This window comes from Lagopus muta, chromosome 2, assembly GCF_023343835.1.
Source record: "Lagopus muta isolate bLagMut1 chromosome 2, bLagMut1 primary, whole genome shotgun sequence".
Classification (NCBI taxonomy): domain Eukaryota; kingdom Metazoa; phylum Chordata; class Aves; order Galliformes; family Phasianidae; genus Lagopus; species Lagopus muta.
In genome coordinates, this window is record NC_064434.1 from 104094465 (window position 1) to 104110942 (window position 16478).

A 16478-nucleotide genomic window follows, 5' to 3' on the forward strand; every position below is an offset into this window, starting at 1 on the left:
CTACATTTTAGAGTGATGATTTTAATTTCCCAGTAGAGGAACAGGAATGTAATAAAAGCACAGGAAGAAAGTATAGATGCATCCACAGAGAAAAACGGCATTTGTGTTTGGGAAGGGAGACCAAATGGTGAATATCAGTAATGTGAAATCCACGTCAAGCACAAGTTTCTGGATTAGGTGTAGTCAGTCTGCTCCAAGAGCCTTTCATAACCTCTAATAACTATTTAAAAATATTCTGAAAGAAAGCTAACTGCTTTCTGGCAACAACACTGAAGTCTTGCCATGCCTACAGACAACAAACATTTGCAGTTAACCACTGGAGAATCATTTCCTGTGTCAGGTTTAAGGCCTTCAGCACATCATCAGGGCACCTGGCTCCTCTTCTTTGAAGTGGCAGCCCTCACAAGGAAGCTGTAGGAGCTCTCAGCAGTAAAGCATGTCATCGGTTTTGGGTGTCACTGCTTCTTGTGTGAGGTCACATTGGCTTCAAAAAGGAAGTGCATTTCATTTTACTGATGGATTAGATCCGCTAGATACAAATAAGTGGAACTTAGGATGTTGTGTGCATCAACAGTTGATTCCAAACCAACAAAATCTTACTTTGATTAAAAGCCATGAATCTCAGCCAGGCCTACATCAAATGGTGCTAGTCTTATAATAGCAGCAGAAGAGGAAGATTATAGTTTGGAAGAAGTGAAATAAAAGCCTGGGGTTGTTTTATGAATGTTTTATGAATCCGATCAAGCTTCATTGCAACGTGCTGCTAGATGCAGAAAGAACAGTAAATGCAAGCAACCTCTTGGTCTCATTTGCTCCAACTCAGTGGCTCATTCAAGATCAGGTCTGAAACCCTGTTTCACAGAGCTCGCTAGAGGTAGCTTCCATACAGAATGCATTCTCCTTTACAGTAACTTTCTCTTTTCAGGTGTACAATTTCAGGTCCTACCTCCAAAAAAAAAAAAAAAAGATCTTTTGTGATAAAACATTCATCTCTGTTTCAAACAAAGAATTAAACAGAACGTATAACTCTGGGCCTATTTTTTTTTTTTTTTTTTTTTTAGAGTATCAAAAAATAAGGTACGTTTATTGTGATTTAGGAAGTCCTGAACACGTGACAACGGTATGAAGTCTAGTTTAGCTCTGCATCATAATGAGTTTTGCTGTCAGTTCTGAATAAATCTCTCAGTATCTTCCTGCAAATCAAGTGCTGTAGTTGTGCACCTCGATCGGTCTCCAATAATGGCACTCCACAGTCAGGTGTGGGTAGATGAATAACGGGAGTGCTAGACCAAGGACACTGGCTTGAACTCATTGCTGTACCTTTTCAAAGCAAGAGTATCAGTCATTTTCCAGCATACGATTTCACCAAAGGAAGCAGAGGGTGATGCATGTCAAGTGCTTTGGTAGCTGTTTGCCAAGGCCACTCCAGCAGATGACACGTCGTCGCTGCTCACCCAGAGATGTGTGATAAAATCAATTCTGTTGTTATTCTTTCTGAATAGATTTTGACAGGACTTGTTTTGACTCGTGCTCCAGAGAAAAGATTGGTTTCCTTCACTAGCTGGGTCTTTTTGATCTTTTTTTATAGCCTTTTACTTCCCAAAGCAGTATCACACTGATGGGCCACCTGTAAATCATAGTCCTTACTGGCTTTATCTTTTCCTCATCTTTTTTTTTTTTTTTTTTTTTCTTCCATTTTTCATTGGAGTTACTTAAAGCCAATGAATAGGAGCTTTTAGCATGCAGACGTTGTGAGAAATATTAAGTCCTGTAGAATTAAATGAATTTCAGGTAGAATAAGATTGTAATTTGGGAAGTAGACTGATTTCAGCAGTTAATTCGATGCAGCATAATAGTAATTCAACATAATGTGCTCATGCCATTAGACTTGCACAGAAAAATGCTCTAAATAGGTATAATGAATAGTTTGGATTTTGAAAACCTAGGAGAGCAATTTCACCTTGAATCATAACTGGCATCTCTCAGAATGCTTGTACGTTACAAAAATTCAAAAAGGTGTATGCATTCAAGTAAATTCCAGTGCCACCCTGGGTAAAATTAAATTTTAGTGGCACTCAAACACTCTGGAGATGCTATGGAGGAAACTGTAATCCTGATTCAAGGAATCTGCAACGCGCTGGGCTTAAAAACAGAGGCAGAATTTCCCAAGGGGCTGAAATGCAAGTTCTGTTTTCTTTTATTAATGGAATTTAGATATTTGAAGATCTCAGTTCTTTCTAGCTTGGTTCCAAAGTCATTTAGGTACCTCTAAATGTGCCCAGAGGGAAGGTGTGGATAGAACCTGCTGCTTCTCTCTTAGCCCTGGGTTAGGTCTACCAGCAGCACAGATTGCTGCCACATTGGTGGCAATGCAGTGCCTTACAGCAGCCATGTGCACTAGGCTCCATAGGTCCATTTGGTAGCTCCAACAAAAGCAAAAGCTAAGTTCCTGGCTGTGAAAGCAGTACCCTATTTTTGTAGATCCAGCATAAGTAAATGTGCTCCCTAACAAATGAGCTACATTACGTTGTTTGATGGGGTTTTTCAATCATATCTCCTCCTATGTAGTTCCTTAACAAACAAGTTTGCTCTAAGAAGCTAAGAGCTTGCCTGTGTGTATCACAGTCTAATTGGCAAGACATTTGCTACCTTATTAAAGAAAAATACATTATTTCTGTTAAGGGAAACTCCTAAATAGGGGTTTCTTAGGAAACACAGCCAGGCTACCACACAGCAGCTGATTTCTGCTGCCTGCACTGCAACAAACGTTCTGCTCCCCACACAGCTGTCTGTCTGCTTCTTCCCCAGCAGCACTTGCTCCTGTGCTTCCAGGTTTTCTTTTTGCCATTGGAAAGAGGACATGAGAGCAAAGACTCTTGAGGAGGCATCTGGAAGTTTTAACATGGGTAGCTTCCATTTTGGGGGCAAATTTTTGCTGTGTGGAGTTGTCTGTATAGGTATGAGGCATACAATTATGGGGTAGGATGAGGCAATACTTGCTTGGGAAGGCCTTCATTTCTGCCTAACTGCTAGGTATTATTATCTGTAAACAGTCTCGCCTCTGATTAGGCCTAATCAAAGTGAACAGGAAGGATTTGATTAAAACAAGTCAGTCCTTTATTCTTTGCTTGTATAATGTGAAGCCAGTTAATCCAGTCCTGAGCCTAATTAATGTCTGCCAGTCTGAAGGAGACAGCCCTCTGCTGAATATTCTGGCTAGCAGTTGTGATTTGTCATTTTTAAACAATTTTGAATCTGTCTTCATTCCCCTGAAAAATCTCCTTGTGCTTGCACAAGCCATGTGAGACCAGAGCAAGGCCTGCGATACCCATGGGACAGATAAATTCTGGAGGCATTTATTACCTCTGACGTCCCAAGGAAGCTCTGCAGAACTTTGATAGTGTCTCACACTATCGTTTTTGTTAGGAGAATTCAGCCAGCCTGCCTGGTCTTTATGCAACAGACACCGGCCCTGGTGATCATGCTGTAATTCTAGAAGCTTTCATTCCATATATTTCACAGGACTAAGATCCTTTAGGCACAGGGTAGTCTCCCAGGCACTAAGTCTTTTCTCTCTGTTATGAAATCACAACGGCACATAATGACCTAGGGGTGTGTGCAGGAGATGAATGTGTACAGATACCGAGGTGACATTAGATATATCCTGAAGGGCTTGAAATACAACCTGAGGTATTGATATTACCTGCTGTCCTGCTCACATATTTTACCGAGATCTGCTTTATGATATCTTATAATATACGTCAAACTGCTGGGAAAAAGAAGCGAAGCCGCATATTTTCCTCTTTTTAAAAACAACAACAGCAACAACAAAGCAAGCAAAATCACAGAAGGCCCAAACACTCATGAGCAGTTCTATCTGCCGGGTGGAGAATGGCTGGAGGTGATGATATTAATCATAGTCTGTGTACGGTACCCCATACTTCCATGCTGGTTTACTGCAGAGCAATGCCACCTTTATTTTATATTCTTGCTGCCTGCCAGTTCTTTCCCTGCTCGTTCATATTTAACAAATCCAGAAATGGATCTGAAAGTACTTTTAGAGAGCAATCAGAGCATTATGCTGGCAATTACTCACACCTAATTAGCCGGTTAGCCTCAACAGGTCCCTCAGGGAAGGGGAGATTGCTTTAGTGGCAAACACAGGGCAGAAGCTTTGCTGTGATGAACTGAGTTGTTCATCAAGGACTGAGCTATCCTTGCAGAGAAGCCTGCTGGAACTGCTGGCTGGATGGAATGCCTCCGTTTGGGCAGCTCAAACACCCCTCGCTGTATAAAGTTGGGATATTTGGCAGAATTTGGAGAACCTGGTCCCTTGAAACTTAGTTCACATCAAATCTTCCTGTCCCTGTCATCTGCTCCTGACCCAGGTAACCCAGTCCTGTTGGTGTTTAAAATGTGATCTCTGTGTCTTGCAGGAGGCAGAGCCAGCTTAGCTTGCCACACTCTTGCTAAGGGCTTTTGTTCCACACATAAGCTGGTTGCAACCACAGCTTTCCTCTCCTGGCAGCCTGCTGATTCCCTCTGACTTTTGCCAGCAAGAAAAAACAACAACAACAACAACAACAAAACCAACAAAAAACCAACAAGGCACAGAAGAAGCAGATCCAATTAGGAGTTTGAATCCTATTTTTGTTGGGCAGACATAAGATCTCTTTGGATTCTGTATATAGCATCACCCCAGACGGGGCCCTCTGCCAACCTGAAGTTGCCACGAGACACCATCTCCTGTCAGCGGCATTTAAGCCAGGCTTTTTTTCTGTCAGTAGAGGTTGTTGTTAGCAATGATGGCTGGCATTTCTCTAGCTCTTCGTATTTGAAAAACCTCCCCTGAAGTCTTTGTTTCTCTCCTCATCCAGACACCAGTGAATGGTCTAAAATAGAAAGTTGCTTAATTTGGGAGAGGGCCCGGAAATGTTCATTTTCCTTTGCATATGGCTGACAGTTTCTTTCTAGGAGACAAAGGCAGGAGATGGCTGATTTCTGCAGTAACGAGGGGCTCCTGCAGCAGGCTTTGCCTTCTGAGCGGATCCTTACTTTTGTGCTGGCAGATTGGCAGCTAAGCATGTTCCTTGTTCTGGGACAGATTCTTCCTCAGGAATAGCTGACTTTGTGAACGTTCTCTCTGAAATAGGTGCGATAATTGTAGCATAATGCAGATTTCCAGTCAGGGATATGCTTCAGACTCCTTTTTTTTTAATAATCAGATATCTTTCCTATAGAAAACAGCTGCTGATACCTGCATGTGCTTTGCTCTATGAATAATTCAAATCAAGATTTGATTTAAAGCTTGCAGCACTTAACACTAGTCAACAGAATAATTATGTGATTGATGCCGAGGGAAGCTAGCATCTATTTTAAAGGGAGAGAAGAGCTGATGCTAAAAGTTAGATGAGCAAGTTAATTATTGCTGCCTCTGCCTCTGATGACCTCCTGTGACCTTGGGGCAGAGATTTTTCACTGTCAGGTGGATGTGTGGGTGTCAAAAGAAAGGGGGGAAAAAGGAGCTATTGTTTCAGAAATCCCCAAAGCTTGGTGAGTCTTATCTAATGAAAATTTGTGATGCTTTCAGCTCTGTCAGATATCAGTGGGCGGTATTTAGTATGCTAATTGCAAAGTATTATATTGAAAGAATTTAAAACTGCTTTTTTGGGGGGTTCTTTTGGGAGGAAATTGCTAGAAACAGCAGCAGGGGAGGGTGTTCCAAATTCCTTTCACTTTCTGGAAGTGCTGGAGTTGATGAGATTTGAAACAGACCAAAGTTTAATGAAAAATCCAATTCTTCCTAAGCTCTGCTATTGGTCTCTGAGGCTGTCGCTGTTTGTAATGGATTATGAGAACAATGTCATTGAACTGAATTCTCTTTTAATATGACACAACCGAAAGGATGATAAGAACACTTTGACTTGCAAGGAAGCTTTTTGATTATAATAACTTTAATAACTTTAAATTAAGTTATGGATTTATGTTAAAATATATAAAATTATGAGGTCCCTACATCACAACGAAGTGCAGAAATCATTAGAATGACTTTGCTGTGCTGATGGATCAAGCCTGAGATGAACGCTGGTCTTCTGATAAAGAAGTGAACCTTATTAAAATAATAATTTTTAGTAAGCTTTCAAAATGGTTACCACTTTGCCTTTAGCATAATTAAACTGGAGGGAAAGCTACTCAGACCAGTAAAGGAAAAGAAAACTTTGGGCCTCTCCTGACTTTCTCCTGTCTTGCATCACTTTCTAATGCTTGGAATCCAAGATGAAAGCTTGCAAGTGTGGTAGCACAAATTTTAAGATAAAGTCTGCTAAGATTATAATGCATGCCAAGAGAGGAAAAATGCTGCTCTTCCTATTTTGACTTTTTTTTTGTTTTTTTTTAAACCTGGCTTTCTGTCTTTACAAATCTCACCAAGAGTCTTTCCATTCTGTAAACTGCTGTTCCTGGATGTGTGTTTAGGCTGAGTAAGCAGTGTGGACTGTTTACAGGTTATCCATTTTATGCTCCTGCTACACTGCTGGGGTGCTGTAACCCCGCATTGAGACATTTACAGATTTGCAATTAGGGTGTTTTCTGGTAATCCAACAACATAGCAGGTGAAGTGAAACTCCTAAGCACATTTTGAAGAATACTGATTACCAGACTAAACGTCAACAAATGACTGTAGGCCTGAAAGGCTAACAGGCAAAAATGAGTGAGACACCACATTTAGTGTATTTGCAGCATTTATGTAGCTTTTTCTTTAAAAGTTAATCATGCAAGCCTCAGAAAAGTGAAGTTGCTATAAAATAGAGCTTTTTATACAAGCAAAAATGATTTAGATGCTATCCGTGAAGTGCTGGTAGGATGTCACAGCATTAATTTATATAAAATCTGTACGTGTTCCTACGTTGGCACCATGAGCTTGCCAGCATCAAAGACTTCTTATTTTTTGAAGGGAGCACATCAAAAGATACCAGTGTGCTTCTCACCCAGTTCTAACTCAGCACAAACAACAGCATTGCTCTGTAAACAGATGAAAATCATACCTGCTGCTGGAAGTGAATTTAATATGAAAGCTCTGAAAACAACTCTCCCCCTGCTCACTGGGTCCCAGCAGAGGAGGTAATCTCATCTAGCCTTGATGCCACTCCAGCAGCTTCCAGTGGCCTCCTGGGCTGCCACAAACTCCACGTCGTGTCCCTTCCACACCTCCAGCAATGTTTTCTCTCCCTGCTCCTTGTTGATGTGGTCCTGCTGCTCTCCCTGCCTGCTGTCACCTTCATTCTCTGCCTATTCTATCTGAATTAGGGAAGCTTGTTTCCATACACCGATAAGGAGCTCTCTTTATTTTCTCCTACCACATTCTTCAACTTTGTCCACACTGCAGCAGACAGGACAGAGCAACCTTCCCCCTCGCTGCCTCTCCACAGCCCTTTAATTAGGGGCATACGCACTAATTGTGTGAGCTCTGTTTTCCATCCACGGGAATTAACTCCTAATCAGCGTATCTGGGCAGAGCAGCCTTAATTGCACTGAAGCAACAGCTTCTTTGTGTCAAGGGCACATCAGCTCTGTGCTGTGCTAACATATCAGCATTGCAAACAAGGGCAAATGCAGATATGGGATTTAAAAGAGGGCTAATTTGTTCAGAAATGGTTGTTGAAGAGCACATAATGCCAAGCCATATGGCTGGAAACCTTCACAGAAAATGAATTCCATCCTAATCTGGTATAGTCTGCTTGTTGTCATTTTCCCAAGTATCTTCTTCATGTTCAAAGAATCTGTGATATTCACAGAGCAACTCCTGCATGCAGATCTGGGGAAATAAGTATACCTGCTGTTCCTAGTGTTTCCCTGTCAGAGAAATGTTAGGCTTATAGCAGAGGGATGTTATTTATTTATTTATGGCTCTTCCGTTAGAGCTGTTGTGCCAAAACAATGAATAATGGCTCTACAGCAAAGGCATGACACTCAATTATCTGGCCATACATACCGAGGTGAAGGCAATAGGTCTTATAATGTCTCCAGCGAGAAATTCTGGTACCTTTGAGCCTTCAGTAGCCATAAACTGAAATTACTGCAGTAACTTTTCAGCACAGTGCTAAAACTCTAATGGTATGCTATGTTTTACATTTGATTTTCCACCATACTCATCCTTCAGGCATTACTGGACTGGGACTGCTTTAAAGGGCCCTACTTTGGGAACTAATTATGACAAATGCTGATATGACATCTGTTGCTCACTTTAAATTACCTCTTAGGCTGTTGGAATTCATCTTGAAGGTATTTTTTGTAATGAATATTTTTCATGAGCTCTAATACAACCTGTGGGAGATCTGAATAAAAAAGAAAATCCACCAGTCCTGCCAAGAGAATACCTTACGTGCCAGCTGCTACTTTTTGTTGTTGTTACCCTGCATTCTGTGATATTAATATAGCTGGTTTCCAAGGTACTTTAAATATATAACAGGCTGTTACATTATGGAGAAATTCTCCTTGAGAAGTAAATAACTGGGAGTGCTTGCTGAACGGTCCTCTTTCATAACCCAGAAGTTGCTGCATTCAGACGACTAAACTTTGTGTTTTTTGTAGGCTATTGTGCCATTCTGTCTTGTAGATGTATTTCCCACTGCATCCCAGATTAGCAAATAACTTCTCAAATTACCTTTTTCTGTGGTCAGTCTGTACAGAGCAAAGGTGTTCAAGATGAGAGATTTCCCTTGCAGCTATTTGGGTGACATTTGGTGATGTTTTATCACCCGCCTGATCAACATCTTACCTACTGTGACCGTTCAGAATTTATAACTATGGCTTATTAAACTATGCTAAATGATTGTAATAATTCAACCCATATGCGAAGGAAACCCCATCAGGTTTCTGAAAGCTAACTTTGTATTAATATACATCTGTCACAATTTCTGTGGATATAAATGGATGCAAGTCACGCAGCAGTTGGTGAATATTAACTTTTGGGAAGGGGAATGCTTCTTACGTGTCAGACTTCTTTAAAAATAAAAAGTGGTGAGAGGGCAACTCAATGAAAAGATACTCTTATGTTCTGAGATGCTATGGAAGTCATACAGTGTTGCAGATGGATGTGATCAAAACAAATCCTTTTCCACGCGAGGTTCAAAAGCCTTGATGAGGAAGATTTCTGAAGTCCTTTTGTGTCCATATGTAGTGAAATTCCTGCAGAATAGATTTGACATTTGCACCTGCTGCAGTGTTTTGTAATGCTAGACAGCAGTATTAGCATGTCATGATTAGCAGAAGCATTACACTAGTGCAGAATCAAGCAGTTAACAAGCTTGGCAGGGAAAGAAAATGGGAAATATTTATTTTCTACTTTTCCTCATCTTAACACGGACATTTCAGGAGATGTGTTCTATGATTGATTTAAATGCTAATGGTTACTAAAAGAACTCAGTCCACGGAGATGTTATTGTGTGGGTTTTTTTGGTACTGCTGTTTGTTTAATTCTTCCAAGCATTTGTAATCAGTGTGACTGGATGAAGAAAGCCTTACAACATCTTGCATTTTGTTCCACAGACATACCTCAGGAGCTTTTTCACTGCAATGCTGCAATCTCCATCATCTCCGCTGCACATTGATAAAGTGGGGTCGACTCTGTCAAAACACACCATCTGTGAGTTCTCACCGTTCTTCAGGAAAGGAGTTTTTGACTATAGCAGTCATGGGACCAGCTAACTTCTGTGCCAGGGCCCTCGTGTCAGAGGAGCACAGTCAGTGGTGCCTTCACTTCTGTGGTGTGAGAGAAATGAAGGAGAGGAAGAAAGCATATCATCTTTCATGCCTAAAAAGCTGCATCAAACCAACTCTAGCTAAAGACTGCTACGCCCTGATGCTAGCTTTAGTTCTTTCCCACTTCTCATACTAGTGCCTGTGTTTTCCTGGCATGAAGTACACAGACATTGCTCGTGAGTTGCGCTGTTAATACCGTACGAAAGCTCTGACACTCATGCTGGGTTTGGATCCACTCCTCAGTGGGAGCACTTCGTCGTGTTTGCTCAGACAATTTGTTATGGTCTTGTGAGATCATCTCGTGTTCGCTGTGTTGGTGTGTCATACTGACAGAGAGTAGTTTCTGAGCAGCCTTTCAGTTTCTGCCCAAGCTGCTCCTCAAGGAACATTCCCTGTTTTGATTTCTTACAGCATATTGTGGTATTTAAGGTAATGCTTATACTCCACTGTTGTTTCTTTTTTTTTCTCCCAGAACGTATATTTTAAGTGTTTGTCTGCGTGATTTAGTTTTTCTCAGAAGATTTAAAGAGCCTGAGTGACTTGAATGTTTACAAAACATATACAGCAGAAAGAATATAATTTAAAACCTTTAAAAGTCTTCCACACTTGGGTGTTTTGAAGCAGAACGAATCATTTGCTGTTAATTAAGCAGTAAAGGAAGCAATAGTTACTGAAGAATGCAGTCGGCATCTTTTCACGTTTCCTAATTACCTAGACCATAAGTGGGTACTGTGCAGTGTACAGAGCTCAGAGCTATGCATAAAGCTAACTCAGAGTGCTATATTTATTTCTTATTTGGAAAACAGCTTCTTCATAATAACATCGCACTGTAAAACCTGAACTTTATTTGCATCAGTTAAAATTTACGAGATTTTACTAATAGTACTTCAAAATTACTCAGGACATATTCAAACTTGCACATGTATATACACTTAGAACTCATATTGCTGCAGATCCAAAAATATGTATACACTGTGACTGGAACTGGGTATATGTACATGTCAATGTATAATTGGTTGTAAAAAAGCAGAATTAATCGCTTTTGTTTATTATTAAAATGCATCCTGGAATGTAAGTTTAGGAGTATGAAGCATTATTTGCGAGTTGCCATCATTGAGCATTGGTAGGTCCTGGTAATCAAATATTTCTTGTTGTGGACAATGATTATTAAAACCTGAAGCGACAACACCGGTAACACTTTCATTTCAGGACCTAAATCACAAAAACAGTAATGCTTTATCTTTAGGATGATAAATAAAGACCGTTTTCCACTACTAAGACCATCCTGCTACGGTAAGCATTTCAAATTTAGGAAAAAAGGAAAATAGGAAGAAACTGACTAAAATGGGCCACTTAAAATTTGAAAGTATTATGATTATTTTGTTTTTCTTCAGTGAAAACAGATGTGAAGGTAAAGTCTCAAGGCCGCCTCTTGTCAAAGCGATAATATGGTAGGCTTGAATGTCTTTCGATACGTGTAACTCTACCCAAATGCTGTTAAAATACCTGTCTCTTGGCACCTTGAATTAGGAGCCAGGTTTTTAAAAGCAAAACATTCAGTCAAACCTGTTGATTCCCAAGCTGGTTTTTACATCCCTTATCCCAGCTGTTCCCAGTCTTCCTTGTGCACGTCCACACTGGAACAGTCTTTTCAACTGTGCACCATCACTAACAGAGACGTGGCCTTGTCATCCTTCCCATGCCCCCTACTTCTTCTGCCCTCCCTTCTCTCTCAGGACCTTTCTGTGTATGTATTGAATTCTGTGTATGTATAGGAAGCCATGTTTTCATTTCCACTCCATAGCTTGCTTCTTTCATTCAGCTTTGCTGACGTGTCCTGAAGGAGAAGGACAAGTCTGGGAGCTTGCTGGGCTCCTATGCAAGTGGAATGACTGTTGTTTGATGTTGCTGCAAACATTAATGGAAGACTGCTATTTTCACTTGTCTGTATTTACCCTGGTGGCATGTATGAGTGCTTCAAAGGGGTAGAAATTGGGCGTCACATTGCTATTTCATTCTGGCAGGGGAACTTTGACCCTAAATCACACTTCAGTACCAGAAAGTCTTTTCAGTCTCTCCTGTCCTGGTCTACTTCTCCCTCACTGCATTGCCATATGATAAAGAATTAGTGCTAAGTAGTTTTTTAAATGAATTTTCCATAGTTGTTTGTAGATCATTTCCTGAGTCCCACTGCTGTGAAGGGACCAACTTGGCAGAGCAAGAAATAGCAGGCTGCTTTATCTGCTGTGCAAAAGCACTTTCTGCAGATTTTCTACCTGAAAAACCATTGGTGTTGCCAAGCATTTTCCCTCAGCAGCCAGTGCAGCACCTGACAAGTGAAACTGTCATGCCACGATGCAAATGCTCATTTACAAGAAGGGCTGAGTGTGCAGGACTCCCAGAGACAAGTCACGTGCCTGGTGTCAGTTTGGATTTGGAGAAAATCACAGTTGGACAGAGTGAAAAGTATGAATATTTCTATTTTTCACAAGGATTTAAAAGAAGACTTGTGCTTGGTTCCTGTCTACAGTACAAATTAATTCAGGGAGGACCAGATGCTCTGGTGGTATAAATCTGCCAATAAGGTGGCTAATTTGTGTTGGCTAGTTTATCTGGCCTGTAGCATTTAATGTGTAGATTGCAAATAACAAAGTAAAGGCTGATTAATCACTCAATTTAAAATGTCACCAAGTTAAAAGATAGAGAAATGCAAGTGTAAGCATGCAATTAGGACTGCAGCCCCAGGCCCCACCAGCTTTTCCCACCTTCTTATATATTCTTCAGTGTGATCCGGAGTGTAATAAATGATCATGACCGAAGGTGAGACTAAGAGGCATCTTTTAATAATATCACCTATGACCTTTAAGTCAGGCTATGTCTATTCAGAAGCTTTCAGTAGACGCTGAGGAGCATGTTGAAATTATTGGTCATTTTCAAGATGTCCAAACTGCATCCCTGTAAAGTTTTCCTCAGGCTATAGAATTTTCCATTAATTTTACTTTCAAAATATTGACTCTTGTGGAAGAGTGATCTCCGGGGTTGGTCGTTTTGCAGCGTTCCTGTGTATTTGTGCTTGCGGGCTTCATGTCAGCAAAGTCCTTAAGCCAAAGCTTAACTTTTGTTTTGGGACTATTTATATGTTAAAGGCAATGGTTATTTGTACTTTGCTGAACTGGGGCCATTGTTCTTGCTCTCCTCCCTAAAGCTATGCCTCTGTTTGAGTCAGCAGCCCATTTGGCTCCTATCCTTGCTTGACCCCATAACAATTTTTCATCAGTAGTCAAGCATCAAAAAAATATTGTGTATATACGTAACAAAACTTCATTTAATGTTTAATATTTTTATTTAAACATAAAAAAACAAAGGGAGTAACAAAAGCGTACAACCAGTGCGATGTGTGACCCTGTCTTTGTGTCCCACATCAGGCTGCTTCGATGGCGGCGGCTGCAATTCTCAGTGAGCTCTCAGGCGTTCGACAAATTTCTGATGCCATTTTACTCTTTGTGCGCTTCATATTTGCCCTAACTCGAGTCAGCACTGCGCTGTGCCCTCCCCGCGCCCTGGTTTCAGCCCAGCCGGTGCCCATCGCACACCGACGCGTGGCTGTGGGGAGCGCGGGGCGGTTGCTGAGGGCCGGGCAGGGCCGTTTAGCGAGGCACAGCTGCCGCCATGATGGCGGGAAGGGGGGCGGCTGCAGGACGGGCGGCTTGCTGCCCACAGGTCGGCCGTACACCTGCCCTGTTCCTTTCAAAAGCAATGCTTTTCCTCTGGATGTGCTGCTGCGTGTAGGAAAGGCAGCCCTAAAGCCCTGCTGCTGCTACATAGCTCCTGGCATTCTCCTGGCTCTGCAAGAGCCCGTGAGTTAAGTCCTAAAGCTGCTGTATGAGGAAAAAAAACCCCAACTGTGTAGAACTTGGTTGATTGCTTCAGGCTTTTTGCAGCTGTTGCAGATAAGGTGAGGAACTGAACTAAGTAAAAACAAACGAAAAAACAACTGTTTAGGACGATGGATGTGTTGCTGCAGACATCCAGACAAAATTTCCTCAGTTTAATCAGTAAGCTTTTAAAAACTATTGCAAAACCTCCTATTTGTTGCCCACGTGAAGCATCCTGTATACGAAAATGAGAAACGTGTACTGGGCTGAGAAAAGCTTGCAGTTTTGTAATGTGCCAGCTTGCTGCTTTATCTTTCCACTGGAGCTCTAAAGCCCTAAGAAATAAATTTCTTCAACTTAGCAAGATTCTTATATCCAACCCTGGGTTTGGTTTTTTTTTTCTCTATTTCCGTAGAGCCTGGGGAAAAAGTAGATAACTTCTGCTAAGTTGAAGAGCAGGAGCTTGTTGGCTTCCAAGCTCATAGGATGTAGATGCTTGTTCACAGAGCGGTCTTTGTGACCAGCTAACATCTGTGGAGCACAGCAGGCCCTAAGCTCTGGCTGAAGGGCTGCAGGCCTCAAATATTTCCTTGGCAGACCTATGAAGTAAATTTCTTATATACTGCGTGCAGCCATGTTTTGTTTCATGTTGTGGTTGTTTTTTTAAACGGTTGGTTGCAGAGCAGAATGCTGCTGTGAACACGTTTTGTTGACATTGTTGTGGGGAAAAAATACTCATTTTTTTTGTAAATGAGTTATTTCAGTTATTATAAGTTATTTCAATGCAGACTGAGTAAGTTCGTGGATGACACTACGTGGGGTGTGCCTGTTGACTCTGTTGAGGTCCCTGATGCTGGGGACATCTCTCTCAGACACTGGGGTTGGGGCTGCTGTGTGGGGCTGCTCAGTGATCCTTGTGGATCCCTTCCAACTTCAGATCATAGAATCACAGAACAGCCTGGGTTGCAAAGGACCACAATGCTCATCCAGCTCCAACCCCCTGCTGTGTGCAGGTCGCCAACCAGCAGCCCAGGCTGCCCAGAGCCACATCCAGCCTGGCCTTGAATGCCTGCAGGGATGGGGCATCCACAGCCTCCTTGGGCAGCCTGTGCCAGTGCCTCACCACCCTCTGAGTGAAAAACTTCCTCCTCATGTCTAACCTAAACCTCCCCTGACTTAGTTTAAAACCATTCCCCCTTGTCCTGTCTATGAAAGTTGATGAAGAATACAAACAACAGGCTAATGGAGCTGTGGCCTACAAATGATTTTTGTAAACATAGAAGCTTCCATTCTATCCTGCATACTTGTGATTAAATCAGTAAAAGATCTTGTACAACTGGACAAAAATACCAGATCATGAGAGAAATTGGTCTTTTGCTTCTAAAGAGCTTTTTAAAGTGGTTTTAAAGCTTGTATGAGGGAGAAGGACTTGTAAAGTGATGGCATTAATATTTGATGAAATGGAGAGAAGGGCTTGGAGTAGCGCATTTAGCTTTGCATCTCACCTGCATAAAAAGCTTTAGCAGCAAAAAATGCAGGCAGTATGGAAAGCCATATTGCTTTTGTTGTTGTTGTCTTTTCCATTTTCTTTGTAGTTTAATTTGCTTTATAATTGCTGTTCTTCTCCAGTGTCATGCTGACAGCTGAAGTGTCAGCTTTCTGGAGCACTGCTCGTGTGCTCATGCAGTTTCAGTGGCGTTCTTGTTGTTGCTGTTACAAAATCGTCCTGTTTCTTCAATTTTTCAGTCTCTGCAGACGTTGTCAAAATCCTTGGTTGTTTCTTTTCATAGCTCCTTCTTTCTTCACGTAACAATTTTGTCCAAATGGCTTGTTCTCATTCTTTGTAAATTTTCAATTATTTCCTTTCTGTTTTCCTGCTTTACAGACAGTTTAGAAGAATGTGTGGGGAAGATTCGAAGAAAAAGAAAACCCTTCATTTTTTGAAAAGAGGTAGTTATCTCATCATCTTCTGATGTGGAACATGAGTTCTTTGATCTTTTTCTCTATTTGGAACCGTTGAGCCTCCGGAGGTACGGCGACAGCTTTTGGGGCATCATTGTAGTTTTTTATGATCATTCCTGTATTCTTTTCCATTATAATTAACTTCTGACATGAGCCTTTCTTCAAAAAACCTGTTTGAGAAGAGGGAACCTTTTAGCCTAACGCTACATCTTTGTTTAGGTCAGAAGGTCTTTCGGTGACTCTGTCTTTTGTTACCATCTTTGCAAACAGTGTTGTTTCCTCCACGTTAACCTGTTTTAATGTCGCCTTGAGACAAGCATTTCCTCTGTGGCAATTTGTTTTCCTCAGGAAGGATCAGAGATCACCGACTGAGATGAGGCTTTAGTTGTGATCTGCAAATAATCAATGTTTATGCTTGTTGGTATTTTCGGTTTATATCTGAAATCAGAATCTCAAAAAAAGTGGAGGGAAAAACAAATGGAGAAAAGATTGTGTGATTTGGGAAATGTCAGTGTGTTTTCAGGACTTCTGCATCACAGCTGTCTTTTATTCCTGCACACAGATAACTAGGTGGTGCGTGAGTTGGAAATAAGTCCTTTTTGTGGTGCAAATGACTATAATAATAATGAGAGCTTGAAGGATTGTTCTGTGGAAACTGAAACTATCCAAGCATCAAAACACCTGTTGTTCCCATCCAGTTTAACAGGAGAGAAGTTAATTAACTATTGAAAAAATAAGCCATGGCACATTTCTGCCCATAACCTTCTCTGTTTCTCATCTTTTTTACTTTGAGCAACAAGGGAAGAGTGCCTGACAATGCCAAGGTAATGCCGCTCTGATTGTAGTGTAGAAAGTTGGCATGCTGCTGTAGGAGGGACTAGC

General features: G+C 41.3%; 1 protein-coding gene across 3 annotated transcripts in view; it reads left to right on the forward strand.

Annotated features, from left to right (window-relative positions):
• KIF16B (kinesin family member 16B) overlaps positions 1-15543 on the forward strand; it is a 138537-nt gene extending 122994 nt beyond the window's left edge. Inside the window, exon 28 of one of the 3 annotated variants that reach the window (XM_048935474.1) lies at positions 15520-15543. In XM_048935474.1, coding sequence (XP_048791431.1) covers positions 15520-15528 — 9 coding nt within the window. In that variant the 3' untranslated portion in view covers positions 15529-15543. Of the gene's footprint in view, positions 1-9546; positions 10922-15519 lie in introns of those variants that run through there. The other 2 variants (XM_048935471.1, XM_048935472.1) reach the window with 2 other exon arrangements.
• Positions 15544-16478: the final 935 nt, after the last annotated feature.